Here is a 15,232-nt window from a genome sequence, read left to right on the forward strand (position 1 = left end):
ATATTGAATGTCTATTTTTATTTTTACCCACCTACCAATAGGTGCCCCTCTTTGTGAGCCATTGGAAAACATCCCCGGTCATTGTGGTTGAGTCTGTGTTTGACATTATGGGGTATTGTGTGTAGGCCAGTGACAAACACATCTAAATTCAATCCATTTTAAATGCAGGCTGTAACACAACACATTTGGACAAAGTCAAGGGGTGTGAATGTGAAGCAGATTTTTTTTTATTCATTATTACATATTTCCTAGACCGACTAACAGCACTCTGAGGAAAACAACTCAAAACACAAACATTCCATTAAAATTCCTCCAGAAAGCTACATAAGCTTGGAGGCTTAACTTTCCTTCTAGTTATTACGAGGTGCCATAGCCTGCAGTCCATGCTCCAGATTGTAGGTACAGCATGGCGATACAGAGATGGGGGGAACAGGGTTAGCTGTGATATGGGCATTGCTCTGTGGACCTCATTAGTCTCTCACACTTAACCGTCTGCTTATGTGGAGTGGCCATTAGAGCTGTGTCAGAGCCAGGGGAAGAGATGAGCATCCTCTTGTGTTATCTGTGCAAACAGAGCAGCACTCGCCACTCACTTGGCAGCTAGAAGCGGCTGATTGGGAAATGTCAGGGGGGATTACTGGGGGCGAATGAGCTACTGAGAGCCCGTTGCCTCAGCATGGTCTTGCATAACAAAAAAAAACGTGAGTCTGTGTGTGTGCGTGTGTGTTGTCTAAGTGCGACTCGTCTCGCACACTGCCATCCAATTGCATCATAACTGGAGGAGAAAGGCATTACAGCTCAACTCTAAGTAATATCCTCCTTCCTTCCAAGAGAGGCTGGTGCTGTGGGGATGATTTGTCTGGGGATGTGTGTGTGTGTGTGTGTGTGTGTGTGTGGGTGATAGAAGTTTGTGTGCGTGTGTTGGTGTTTGTGTCTCAGTGTATTGATGTGCATGTCAGTGTGTGTGTGTGTGTGTGTGTGTGTGTGTGTCATAGGCGTTTGTGTAAGGGAAGGGTGGGTGGGAGTTTGACATGCCCACCGTGTCATGAAATATGTGGCGACTGATTCCCGGCAGGAAGCTCCCGTGTTGTTGTGGAGACCTTGAGGGAGGCAGACACAGGAAGGTGTGAGGATGGGTGGGGAGTAGAGATGAGGCAGTATCACTGTGAACCAACGGTCAGCCCAGCTACCAAAGTTAAGAACAACAACCCATCAGAAATACAATCTCAGCTTCTGACTATAGAAAGGTATTGGTTAGCATGCAGGTTGAGTAATATTCCTGAGCCCAGCCATATTACCATGCAGGAGGTGTTTGTTCTTCTGACACATTGCTACTCTTATCATGCGGCTTTTGGTTAGCAAAGAGACCAGAGAAACAGAAGATAGTTTTTTTTTTATGAATACCATTAAGTGCAAGAGGCGTAATTGTCACTCTGGCAATTGATGACATTCCAAGCCTTGACGAAATGATTCAGATTCACAGAAGGGGGATCTCAGGCCATTACATTTTACCAATAAAGAACCACAGAAATACAGTGATAAACTGTCCTTGGGTGATGTGGTTTGCCATTGTGTTTAATAAAAACATATTTTATATTGTTAGGTTGGGGTCTCCAAGGGTTAAGATTGCATGGCAATTTGTAAAATCCATATGGTATTGCAATTTAGCTTGTGAATACCTCACACAATGACGCAAGAAGATTCACGTGAATATTCCTATCTCTTGTCATATTCTTCTTTGTCAATGTAATGCCACAACAGGTTACATAGATGTCCTTAGGTAACACCATTCACCTTGAAGGACAAAACACTCTGTCCTCTCACACTAAATCTCACAGTGGCAAGTCAATGTGCAGGGGTACAAGGTATTTGAGGTAGATACAGTGCATTCGGAAAGTATTCAGACCTCTTCCCTTTCTCCACATTGTGTGATGTTACAGCCTTATTCTCAAATGGATGACAAAAAGATCATCTTCAATCCACACACAATAACCCATAATGAAAAATCAAAAACAGGTTTGTAGAATCTAAAAAAAAGTATTCAGATGCTTTGCTTATGAGACTCGAAATTGAGCTCAGGTGCATCCTGTTTCCACCTGTGGTAAATTAAATTAATTGGACATGATTTGGAAAGGCACATACCTGGCAATATAAAGTCCCACAGTTGACAGTGCATGTCAGAGCAAAAACCAAGCCATGAGGTCGAAGGAATTGTCCGTAGAGCTCAGAGACAGAATTGTATCGAAGCACAGATCTGGGGAGGGGGACCAAACATTTCTGCAGCATTGAAGGTCCCCAAGAACACAGTGGCCTCCATCAATCTTAAATGGAAGAAGTTTGGAACCACCAAGACTCTTCCTAGTGCTGACTGCTTGTCCAAACTGAGCAATCTGCGGATAAGGGCATTGGTCAGGGAGGTGAGCAAGAACCCGATGGTCACTCTGACAGAGCTCCAGAGTTCCTCTGTGGAGATGGGAATACCTTCCAGAAGGACAACAATCTCTGCAGCACTCCACCAATCAGGCCTTTATGGTAGAGTGACCAAACGGAAGCCACTCCTCAGTAAAAGGCACATGACAGCCCACTTGGAGTTTGACAAAAGGCACCTGAAGGACTCAGACCATGAGAAACAAGATTATCTGGTCTGATGAAACCAAGATTGAACTCTTTGGCCTGAATGCCAAGCATCAAGTCTGGAGGAAACCTGGCACCATCCCTACGGTGAAGCATGGTGGGGGCAGCATCATGCTGTGGGGATGTTTTTCAGCTGACTAGTCAGGATGGAGGGAAAGATTAACGGAGCAAAGTACAGAGAGATCCATGATGAAATCCTGCTCCAGAGCACTCAGGACCTACGAATGGGGTGAAGGTTCATCTTCTAATAGGACAACGACCCTAAGCACAAAGCCAAGACACTGTAGGAGTGGCTTTGGGACAAGTCTCTGAATGTCCTTGAGTGGCCCAGCCAGAGCCCGGACTTGAACCCGATCTAACATCCCAGGAGAGACCTGGAAATAGTTGTGCAGCGACACTCCCCATCCAGCCTGACAGAGCTTGAGAGGATCCACAGACAAGAATGGGAGAAACTCTCCAAATACAGGTGTGCCCAGATTGTAGCGTCATACCCAAGAAGACTTGAGGCTGTAATCACTGCCAAAAAACTGTTTGTGCTTTGTCATTATGGGGTATTGTGTGTAGATTGAGAAAAATGCAACAATCTAATCAATTTTAGAATAAGACTGTAACGTACCAAAATGTGGAAAAAGTGAAGGAGTCTGTATGTACATGATGCACTGTATGTACATGAAGCCAGTGGAAAGTGACTAGGCATCAGGATAAATAATAGTAATAATAATAATAATAAAAAGGAATTTGAGGTAGATATGTACAGGAAAGCAGTGTGAAGTGACTAGGCATCAGGATAGAAAGTAATGAACGTAAAATAAGAACAGAGTAGCAGCAGCATATGATGAGTGTAAAAGTGTTTGTGTGTAATCGATGTGTGTGTGTGTGTGTGTGTGTGTATGTACAGGTGTATGTATGTAGTGAATGTGTGTTGAGTTTGTGTGAGAGTGTCAGTGTACTAGTATTTATATATAGTCTTGGGAGTGTGCATAGAGTCAGTGCAAGATGGGGTCAGTGCAGATCATCAGGGTAACCATTTAAGTATTTAACAGCCTTATGGCTAGTTAACACTCTTATGGCTTGGGGTTAGAAGCTGTTTTGGAACCTGTTGGTCCGAGAGCCGATGCTCCGGTACTGTTCGCCGAGCAGTAGCAGAGTGAACAGTCTATGACTTGGGTGGCTGGAATCTATGTCAATTTTCCGGGCCTTCTACTGACACCGCCTGATATAAAGGTCCTTGACGGCAGGGAGCTCGGCCCCAGTGATGTATTGGGCTGTCCGCACCACCCTCTGTAGCGCTTTGCGGTCGAGGGCGGTGCATTTGCCATACTAAGCGGTGACGCAGCCAGTCAAGAGGCTCTCGATGGTGCAGCTGTACAACCTTTTGAGGGTCTGAGGGCCCATACCTAATCTTTTCAGCTTCCTACGGGGGAAGAGGTGCTGTCGTGCCCTCTTTATGACTGTGCTGGTGTGTGTCGACCATGTTAAGTCCTTAGTGATGTGGGCGCCAAGGAACTAGACCCACTCCACTACAGCCCCGCTCTCCCTTCTGTAGTCCACGATCAGGTCCTTGGTCTTACTGACATTAAGGCAGAGGTTGTTGTCCTGGCACCACACTGCCAAGTCTCTGACCTCCTCCTGTAGGCTGTCTGATCGCCGTCGGTGATCAGGCCTAACGCCGTCATGTCGTCAGCAAACCTGATGATGGTGTTGGAGTTGTACGTGGCCGTGGCCGTGCGGTCGTGGGTGAACAGGGAATACAGGAGGGGACTAAGTACACACCCCCTCAGTTGAGGGTCAGTGTAGCAGAGGTGTTGTTGCCTACCCTCACCACCTGGGGCCGGCCCCTCAGGAAGTCCAGGATCCAGTTGCAGAGGGAGTTGTTCAGTCCCAGGCTCTCCATCTTGCTGATGAGCTTGTAGGGGACTATGGTGTTGAATGCTGAGCTGTAGTCTATGTTCAGCATTCTCACATTTCCCATCTTGTGCAGGTGGGAGATGGCGTATGAAGTGCAGTTGAGATTGCGTCCTCTGTATATCTGTTGGTACGGTATATGAATTGGAGTGGGTCTAGGATATCTGGGATGATGATGTTGATGTGTGTCATGACCAGCCTATCAAAACACTTCATAATTACAGATCTGATTGCTACAGGGTGATAGTCACTAAGGCAGGTTACCGTACATTTCTTGGGAACAGGGACAATGGTGGTCAGTTTGAAATATGTTGGGATTACAGACTGGGACAACCTTCCCTGTCTTTCATTGAGACCTTCAAGACCCTCTGTGGAGTGTCTGCTTCCAACCACAGCTTTTTTATGTTTGCCTTAATTTGCCTTATGCCCATTTAATCTGCTATTCAGTTGCTTTTAACATGCACATTTTGTTTGTGATATGAGTCAAATCAATGGAACATTTATGGCATTGTGATAACTTACCTAGTTAATTACCAATATTTTCGAGGTGAACCAGCTGTGATCAGAGACCACATGAATTGAGTTTATTTAATAAAATGAAATTGACCTGGGAGATTTCACAGTGCCAAGTAGGAGTATGTATAATCAAGCTATTTGGCAAAGCAATTACAGTGTCTCTGCCAGTGTTTCCATTAATGTTGTCATTACGCCATATCATGCAGAAATGATTTGTAAACAAGATTGCTCCACAGTCAGTCATATCCTGGGTTAGCAGGACACTTCTGTGTAAAAGTAAGTGGGTAGTTTGTCTACTTTTCCTCTGTATATAAGCGGGTGTTTTTGCTGCTTGTCTTTTCCAACTACAGTACATCACATAGAGTTTTAGGTCTGAGGAAGTGGAATAAAACACATGCCCTATGGCAAGGGTGCCCAACTCCATGCCTCAAGGACCGTAGTCCTGCAGGTGCTTATTCCTCTATGGGACTTTTTTGGTCAATTAACAGCTCTAATTAGTCAAAGTCCGTCGCTGATTAAATGGCAAATATGAAAAATACCCTTTAGAACCTAAAGATGTTGTGACTATGGTATTAGTATGAACAGCAGTGCGGTATTGGAATGCAGATTATAGCGCTGGCAGAGATCAATAGTTAACATGTGGCCTGGAAAAATGGGGTAATTTCTGTATTCTGTTGGAGGAGAGCTCTATTCAGTATCCATTTGTGTGTGTGTGTGTGTGTGTGTGTGTGTGTGTGTGTGTGTGTGTGTGTGTGTGTGTGTGTGTGTGTGTGTGTGTGTGTGTGTGTGTGTGTGTGTGTGTGTGTGTGTGTGTGTGTGTGTGTGTGTGTGTGTGTGTGTGTGTGTGTTTTCTTCCAGGTTTCCCCCGGTGAGTGAGATGGCTACGGTGGGGAAGGTGGTCGGGGTCATCCTGGCTGCTGCTATCAATCAAACAATAATTTACTCTATAGTGGAGGGCAATGAGGAAGGTGAGTCGCATACTGTAACCTACACTATACCTTTGACCTAGTTCCAGAGGCCATGTTATCATTTTCTATACAGCAGTGATATTACCACTCATTTATTCTGACACACTATAAACAACATGAAGTAGTGATGAGGTCACTCACAGAGCCATGCATGGAGCTCTATACAGCTCTATACAGCTCTATGTGGCTCTATACAGCTCAATATAGCACTATGTGACTATACAGCTCTATATGGCTCTATACGGCTCGATATAGCTATATATGGCTCTATACGGCTCGATATAGCTCTGTGACTCTATACAGCTCTATATGATTCTGTATAGCTCTATGTGGCTGTATACAGCTCTATATGGCTCTTTACAGCTCTATATGGCTCTTTACAGCTCTATATGGCTCTATACAGCTCTATATGATTCTGTATAGCTCTGTGACTATACAGCTCTATGTGGCTCTATACAGCTCTATATGGCTCTATACAGCTCTATATGATTCTGTATAGCTCTGTGACTATACAGCTCTATGTGGCTCTATACAGCTCTATATGATTCTGTATAGCTCTGTGACTATACAGCTCTATGTGGCTCTTTACAGCTCTATGTGGCTCTACACACCTCTATTTTTATTTATTTTTATTTAACTAGGCAAGTCAGTTAAGAACATTCTTATTTACAATGACGGCCTAGGAACAGTGGCTCTAGTCAGTCACTTACTTTCACATAATTTAGTTATGAATCCTCCGCACCTCAGAATGATTTCACCATTTGCCTTGAGCGAGGGGTAATGTAAAATATGTTCAATGTAAGTTATACACCGTCATAGTCATGGTCTAAAGGACCTAAAAGAGTACCATCTGTCCTGAGACTGCACTCTTTTTTTTTGCCCCTAAGTCTACCAAAAGTGTGTGTGTGTGTGTTTGTGTGCACTAGTCAGTGTCCCCTGTTGCTGACAGTTTCTGCCATTTAAAAGTACCTGAGGGATGATTAGACCCTACCGTCCTCCCACTATTCCTCACCATGATTAAAACCAGGGCTCATGCTTTTCAGAGTTTGAAAATATGAAATTGCAACCCCATATTGAACCTTGCACTAAACTGCATCTGAACCATTTATTCATTTGGAAACAAATGGAATTGGTTTCACTTTTAACTCTCATTAGAGTCAATGAAGAAGCTCGGGAAGATAATGACAGTGTCCTTCATCGTTGTGGCTTTCAAAGTTTATGACGTGCTGGGGGAATTCATTTTTAGGTCTGAAAAGTGAGTACTAGCTATGCGTTTCAGTGTAAGTCATCAATTATGCCTTACACAAAAAAACAATCAGTGACTCAGTGATTCTCCAGTGTAGTGTGATCTCTCTGGTGTCGTGCCTCAACACTTGATACTACACACAGTGGGATTTGGGGAGGTGAATGCCCTTGTCATTCTACCTAGGGACTGATACAGTATGATATGGTGCTAGCTCTGCTCTACTCTGTACATATGCGTGTCTCCCCCCTCTCCCCGGGACTGATATGATATGGTGCGGACTCTAGCGCTACTCTGTTGATCTGAATGTATCTCCCAGGCGTATTTAGGCTCAACAACAGCACCGGGGTGTTCTCTACAGCCAAGCAGCTGGACTACGAGACCAATGCCAGCTACATGCTCAAAGTGGAGGCTGACTCCATGGAAGTGGTCGGTTCCAATCTCAGAGCGCCCTCCAAGAGTAAGCCTGCCTGCCATTTAAACTGTCACTTGGGAAATTGCACCCTGTTTCCGATATAGTGCACGGCTTTTGCCCAGGGCTAAAAGTCTTCTTCTCTTTGTATGTTTTATTGTCACATATACTGGATAGGTGCAGTGAAATGTGTTGTTTTACACAGTCAGCCATAGTAGTAAAAGCCTTTTGTGGGGTATTTGCCTCAGAGAGGTTTCAAAACTGAAGGCAATAGTCGGCCAAATAGCTTCTTACGGCCTTAATTTGAGTAATTCGAATGTTTGTTTCTACCGTCTTTCTCTCTCTTGTAACAGAAATGTGCTTGGCATTTGGCTATAAATTATTTCCCATCTTTGCTTTTTCCAAAAGACTAAAAGCACGCCTCGTCCTTTCACGTTATTTAGTTTTCTAATTAGTCAACATCATGCTGAGTTGCTACGGAGGATACATTTTAATTAAGCCGTTACTGGTTCATGTGGCAGATTAAACAAGTCATTCATTTCTTGCCAATCTTATCATGTCTCCTCAATATGCAGAAACAATCACTCAAATCAATTTGATTCCAATGGCGCTTGTTAACCACTTTACATCTAGAATAAAGGAAACACTTGTGGATGTAGTCACTGCTGTATGTTATACACCGAGATCATTTTTGTATTGCGCTTTGCAATAGATTTTGCAGGTTTTTCTTCACTCTAACTCAATTGACTGAGAATTGTTGCATTTCCCCCTCTTGTAATGGTTTAACTAATATAGCCTGGCCACTCACTATGTGTCATTCAAGCTGAGAGGGGGCAGCAGCAAACATGATCGAGGACACCCAATGGCAATAGATTAGTACCTCGTTCCACTGAAGCAGGCATGGCAGCTAGAGTTGAGATGCGGTGGGAGTATCATCATGGGGGGGGGGGGGGCTATTGATGTTGTTTGATTCATTCCACTGGAGGAGGTGGAGTGTTAAATGGCTGCTCTCGAGCGGCGTGTGGATGGGTACTCCCCATTGCGTTTGGCTATGAAGGTGGCCACCATCAACTGTATAATGAAGACACTTTGTTCAAGTGATTAGAGCCACATCACTGATTCAACAGGGGCGTGTGTGTGTGTGTGGCTGGTGTGCCTGCGTGCGTACATTTGTGCGCGTGCGTGTGTCTGTATGTGTTGCATTGCAGCAGCAAGTACTCTCCTGTTGTTGTCCGTTTACTGTTGTCATCCGCTGTAACATTGGACATCCTGGAAGGGATAAACGAGAAATGTGCCGACTCTACTGTCCCCTTGGTCGGTCCCGGAGCGTTTTGTCAGATGATGTATGGCATTTTATTTGGCAAGGTCCCTCGGCGCAGTTGTAACCCTTCAGGATGTGGCTTGTCTTTTTACCATGAGAATTGACAAACCGCAATGCAGTGTTGTATTATATTAGTCAAACGTCTAAATCAGTGTGTTGGCAGTGAATTGTAGACTCCTATTTTGTATATGATGCACATTTAGGCTGTTTAGACATGCCCTCTTGTTTTTTGCATTTCTATTTAATCCAAATGAGATTCACCTTTCCTCTGGGGGTTCATTTTGAATCATTTGTTTCTTTCTCCTCTGTTTGCAGCTAACACAGCGAGGGTGTTCATTGATGTTTGGGATGAGAATGATCACCCTCCTGTCTTTACCAAACCCTTGTACCTGGGAGGAGTGGCAGAGGACGCCAAAACATTCACTTCTGTACTACAAGTTCAGGTACAACCAGCTCTTTTCAAACACAAAGCCTGCTTTTAGACAGGCAGCCCAATTCTGTTTTATTTCAGCGCTGATCTGATTGGTCAAAAGACCAATTATTGAAAAAAAAGACCCGAATTGGGCTGCCTGTCTGAACGCAGCCTAAGTGTACCACTTCTAGATAGTGCAATTGGTGTCTTAAAAGAACAACCCATTATTTTCTAAAATGGAACTTTCAAAACATCCTCAAATATACGTGACGCATTTCACAATCACTCCTCCTCACAATGAAACCAGCCAAAGGAACAAAGGTTCTACGCCCAAAAAATGTGTCTGTTTGAGTGATTATCTGTGCTTGCATTTGAAATGCAGAGTTTTGTAGTTGTAATCCTGGGAGAACTGCTATTCTCCCTGCCGGTATCTTTGGCCCGTGTTCACAATGCATTACCAGCTGGAGGCTCTAACATCTGAGACTTTCCAACACCCCTGGCAATACTTAGAATGCTAAGGCCGTAGAGGCTCTCACATACAACTGTCCACACACCTGTCAATCGCATGCCGCACCATCCTGTGTGAAAGGGAATTATTCCCTGTGTGTGCACCAGGGCGTGTGCATTCACGTGTTCCAACGCGTTGTTTTTGTGTTTATTTTTCGCACCTTTTGTAGCTAAAGCCACTGTGACACCTGTTGGGTGGGTGGGGGTGTGTGTGTGTGTGCGTGCGTGCGTGCACCCGCAGTGATGAGGGCAGACTATACAGGGCCCACACTAGGGTACCTTTCATTATAATCCTAATCACTACCCGCTGGATGGTCATTTGCATCTCATGCTCTGTTGCAGAATTATGAGCCGTAGACGCTTGCCTGCCTGCCTGTCTGTCTGCCTGCCTGCCTGCCTGCCTGTCTGCCTGCCTGTCTGTTTGTCTGCCTGTCTGCCTGCCTGTCTGCCTGTCTGTCTGCCTGCCTGCCTGTCTGCCTGCCTGTCTGTTTGTCTGCCTGTCTGCCTGCCTGTCTGCCTGTCTGTCTGTCTGCCTGCCTGCCTGTCTGTTTGTCTGTGTCTGTCTGTCTGTCTGTCTGTCTGTCTGTCTGTCTGTCTGTCTGTCTGTCTGTCTGTCTGTCTGTCTGTCTCTGTGTCTCTGTCTGTGTATCAGCCTCTACCATGTCTGTGTGCAACTGGAGTAGGCAGCAAGACTGTTAGTGCAGAGCACACAGTTGCAAACGGGTTTGCCAGGAGCTTCTAAAGAGAGATAATCCTTTCGACCAGGACGTAATGGAATTACTGGGTCAAAGATTTACTGAGCTGAGACTCCCACTGGTTCCATCTCCTAACGGTATCATTCAACTTCTCAGGTGTTTCACTCATCGTCCGGGTCAATATCTTCCTCTTTAGTATTCATACCTATTCCCTGTTGCTTAACTAATCGTAAATTCATAGCAGATCTGAATATAGATTTCTGTAAAAGCCGCTCAGTATCCCTAAGATTAGACTAATCTACTTTGAAATCCTTCTTTAAATAGTTTTTTAGGGAGAAAGAAGGAATCTAAACCCCCTGTGGAGTGGTGTATAACCTGAAGAAGGGATAGATGGATACACATGAAAAAATACTACAGTTTACTATGGAATACTACAGTACCCACTACATAATTACGTAGTAAACTGTAGTACACTGTAGAATGCTATACTATACACTGTAGTATCCCTCAATCATGTGTAGTACATACTATAGAATGTTGCAGTATACTGTACAATACTACATTAAATACCACAGTACATGCTACAGTATTATCTACAAAAAAAACACTGTAGTAAATACTACAGTAACGTCCGCAAAAACACTACACTTTTTTAAAAACTATAGTAAATATTACAGTATTTAATTTGCATGTACCCTGCCCATTCCCCTCCCGCATGTCGCATTTTGTGCCACCCATAAGTGAGAAACCTACATGCCAAGTATAAACCATATTATCTAAAGTTTATAGAAAAGAACAGAAGCTCTGAACAGTCCTTAGTACGACCAACCTACAGGTTATGGAAATGTTGCTCTTCCTATTTTTCCTACAGGTTTCCTGAAAGACAAAAAAGCCTCCACTTCTATGTCAAAGATTAATAAAACAAAAGTACCATAGTAAAAACTACAGTAATGTCTGCAAAAACACTTCAGTAAAAACTACAGTAATGTCTGCAAAAACACTTCAGTAAGTACTACAGTAATGTCTGCAAAAACACTTCAGTAAGTACTACAGTAATGTCTGCAAAAACACTTCAGTAAATACTACAGTAATGTCTGCAAAAACACTTCAGTAAGTACTACAGTAATGTCTGCAAAAACACTTCAGTAAGTACTACAGTAATGTCTGCAAAAACACTTCAGTAAATACTATAGTAATGTCTGCAAAAACACTTCAGTAAGTACTACAGTAATGTCTGCAAAAACACTTCAGTAAATACTACAGTAATGTCTGCAAAAACACTTCAGTAAGTACTACAGTAATGTCTGCAAAAACACTTCAGTAAGTACTACAGTAATGTCTGCAAAAACACTTCAGTAAAAGCTACAGTAATGTCTGCAAAAACACTTCAGTAAAAGCTACAGTAATGTCTGCAAAAACACTTCAGTAAATACTACAGTAATGTCTGCAAAAACACTTCAGTAAATACTACAGTAATGTCTGCAAAAACACTTCAGTAAGTACTACAGTAATGTCTGCAAAAACACTTCAGTAAATACTACAGTAATGTCCGCAAAAACACCACAGAGAATATTATAGTATTTTTTTCATGTGGGGAGAGAGCGAGAGACAGAAGTGAGAAGTGGCAATGTAGAAATAAATAATGACTCGTCGTCTGAGCGACACATGTTGTCTGTGAAGGACACATTGATCTGATCGTTAGTATAAGTCGTTTTGGAGGAATGCATTTGTGTCTCTGTAAATATAGGAGAACAAAGAGGAATCTCTGCAAAGAACAAATCCAATGTCATGAGGGTTTCACAGCAAATCAGCCTCAAATCTGATCCACAGTTTCAAACAGGTTGGGATTTCTTTCAGAACACAGTCAAAGGCTCTCCTTTCTCCGCCTGCGCTGTCTCTGTGCCACATTTTCACTCTGCATTCATAGACTGATGTGTTCTTTCCTGGTCTGGTCTGGTCTGGTATCACCAATAACTAACCCAGGTGGTGGAATCTGTTACCAAAGAACCTTTAGATATATAGTGTTAGCCTGTGGTGTACGATTGAGTTGAATGAATCTTGCGGAATATAGAAAATATCTCATTTGTATTAATGACTCCGGCGGGGCAGGGCACAGTGCTGTCACACTCAGTCCCAGTCGTCGAAAGGTATTATAAATCAATGTCACTGCAGAGCAATGTGGCAAATGGTGAAATCAGCTGGGCAGATTGACAGGAGTTTCTCTGTTCGAGAGTGGCTCGCAGCTCAAAGACTCCCCCTACAGCAAGAATTGAGAACTACAACTGCCCCAAAAATCTATCTGTGCCCTTCTATTTTCGACAGATGAGTTGATCTGTATCTTGATGTTGTGTTCTTGTTGATGACGCTGCTGTGTATGAACCTCTTGAATCTTTTGACTCTGTGTGTCTGTGTTTGTCTGTCTCAGGCTCTGGACAAGGACACGGGGAATTACAGCTCCATGCAATACAAGATTATTATCCCCCCCACCACCGACGGCAAGGACGGCTTTGTCATCGAGCCCTACACCGGCGTCATCAAGACTGCCATTATGTACAGGAACATGCGACGGTCCTACTTCAAGTTTGAAGTGGTCGCCACTGACAATTACGGCCAGGGGGGGCTGAGCAGCAAGGCAGAGGTGGTGGTGAGTTTGTCCTGCTCCCAGAGTATTGAATGGGAATGTCTGTTCTAGCCGTTCTATTTCTATTTGTTCAATGCTAAGTACTATCACTGCCAGCTAAATTTTCATAGCCGCCTTGCCAGCCTTGATCAATTCCAGCTTATGGCTCTTTTTAAAAATAACTGAGGGACCACATTAAGTGTGTCGATATCCACAATATCAATATCTCCATTCCCCAGGTGTATATTGGCACTAAACACCCCAGCCATCCCAAAATACACACTCAAAAGCTTCCTATAGGAATAGCATTTGTAAAAAAAAAAAGCATGGTGTTGATACTCCAGCTAATCAATGGTGCATGTCCTGTGCAAGCCTTGTGGTAGATAGGCTAGCTATCCCTGAGAGAGTAGATGAATGTGTGTTCCTTCTGTGCTGGCCTCTTCCCAGTTTGTTGCAAATTTAACTGTCCCAGGGCAGATGGGGACCATTGATTATACATTGCAGCCTATTTGACTCCCTTTGCTCTTAATGAAATAAGAGGCTGGCTGGGCCAGAGCCTTGCCTGAACGAGAGGCACCACGCTGTGGCTAAGTTCATCTAATTCCAATGGGAAGCTTCATTTCATGGGCACTGCACAAACTACAGGGAGATTTTCCGTGTGATTTAGCCTGCTGTCCAACATTAAAGCTTATTTGTAGAAGTTGGGGAGGGAAATAGATGCTTGTTTTGTGTCTGTGCCATTGATCCCTTTGATTGACCTCTGTTTCCCAGGTATCTGTGGTGAATCTGCTGGATATGCAGGTGGTGGTCTCCAACGTTGCTCCTACAGTGGTGGAACAGAACAAGGACAAGCTCCTCGGGTAACGTAGAAGATATCTAAGAGATCTTATAATCTATATTTTAACAGTCAAGTCGCAACTGTGCTTATAGCCGTCTCCTATACTTGATATGCAGACACTTACCTTTGGCCCTTTCCCAGGCATGCAGGTGTTTGGTGGTGGGGGGGGCTGTATGAATCAGTGTGCAGTGTTGGTTTCATCGCTGCCTTCTGTCGAGATGAAACGGCGTCCCGCTGTTTGACATCTGCTCAAATTAATGTTGTAGGAGCCTTCCTTCAGTTTCCGTTAGAGCCTTCCTTCAGATTCTGTTAGAGCCTTCCTTCAGATTCTGTTAGAGCCTTCCTTCAGTTTCCGTTAGAGCCTTCCTTCAGTTTCCGTTAGACTCTAACGGAAACTGAAGGAAGGCTCTAACGGAAACTGAAGGAAGGCTCTAACGGAAACTGAAGGAAGGCTCTAACGGTTAGAGCCTTCCTTCAGTTTCCGTTAGAGCCTTCCTTCAGTTTCCGTTAGAGCCTTCCTTCAGTTTCCGTTAGAGCCTTCCTTCAGATTCCGTTAGAGCCTTCCTTCAGATTCCGTTAGAGCCTTCCTTCAGATTCCGTTAGAGCCTTCCTTCAGATTCCGTTAGAGCCTTACGTCAGTTTCCGTTAGAGCCTTCCCTCAGATTCCGTTAGAGCCTACCTTCAGATTCCGTTAGAGCCTTCCTTCAGTTTCCGTTAGAGCCTTCCGTCAGTTTCCGTTAGAGCCTTCCTTCAGATTCCGTTAGAGCCTTCCGTCAGTTTCCATTAGAGCCTTCCTTCAGATTCCGTTAGAGCCTTCCGTCAGTTTCCATTAGAGCCTTCCTTCAGATTCCGTTAGAGCCTTCCGTCAGTTTCCATTAGAGCCTTCCTTCAGTTTCCGTTAGAGCCTTCCTTCAGATTCCGTTAGAGCCAGTCACCACCTGTCTCCACAGCTCTGTCAGAGCTCTGTCATACACTTCACACAGCCACTCAATGATGGTTCCATCCTTGTCTTGAGCTTACTGCTTAGCTATTAGCATTGTGATCAGAAAGGTGTCCAACTTCTCTCTGAAGCTAAGTTGCAAATGAGGAAGAGAGGGAAAGTGTCAGTGGCTCCCTGGCTGTCACCTGTTCCTCTGAGGTGGGGGTGAGATTGTGTGTATT

General features: G+C 44.1%; 1 protein-coding gene across 1 annotated transcript in view; it reads left to right on the forward strand.

Moving 5' to 3' along the window:
- Nucleotides 1-15,232, forward strand: part of LOC135523828 (protocadherin-15-like) — a 201,934-nt gene that overhangs the window by 153,911 nt on the left and 32,791 nt on the right. Inside the window, exons 25-29 of the mRNA XM_064950765.1 lie at nt 5,914-6,023; nt 7,586-7,726; nt 9,315-9,442; nt 13,039-13,257; nt 14,005-14,093. Of these exons, the coding sequence (XP_064806837.1) occupies nt 5,914-6,023; nt 7,586-7,726; nt 9,315-9,442; nt 13,039-13,257; nt 14,005-14,093 (687 nt within the window). The remainder of the gene's footprint in view (nt 1-5,913; nt 6,024-7,585; nt 7,727-9,314; nt 9,443-13,038; nt 13,258-14,004; nt 14,094-15,232) is intronic.

The sequence above is a fragment of the Oncorhynchus masou genome, chromosome 31 (assembly GCF_036934945.1).
Source record: "Oncorhynchus masou masou isolate Uvic2021 chromosome 31, UVic_Omas_1.1, whole genome shotgun sequence".
In the NCBI taxonomy this organism is placed as follows: domain Eukaryota; kingdom Metazoa; phylum Chordata; class Actinopteri; order Salmoniformes; family Salmonidae; genus Oncorhynchus; species Oncorhynchus masou.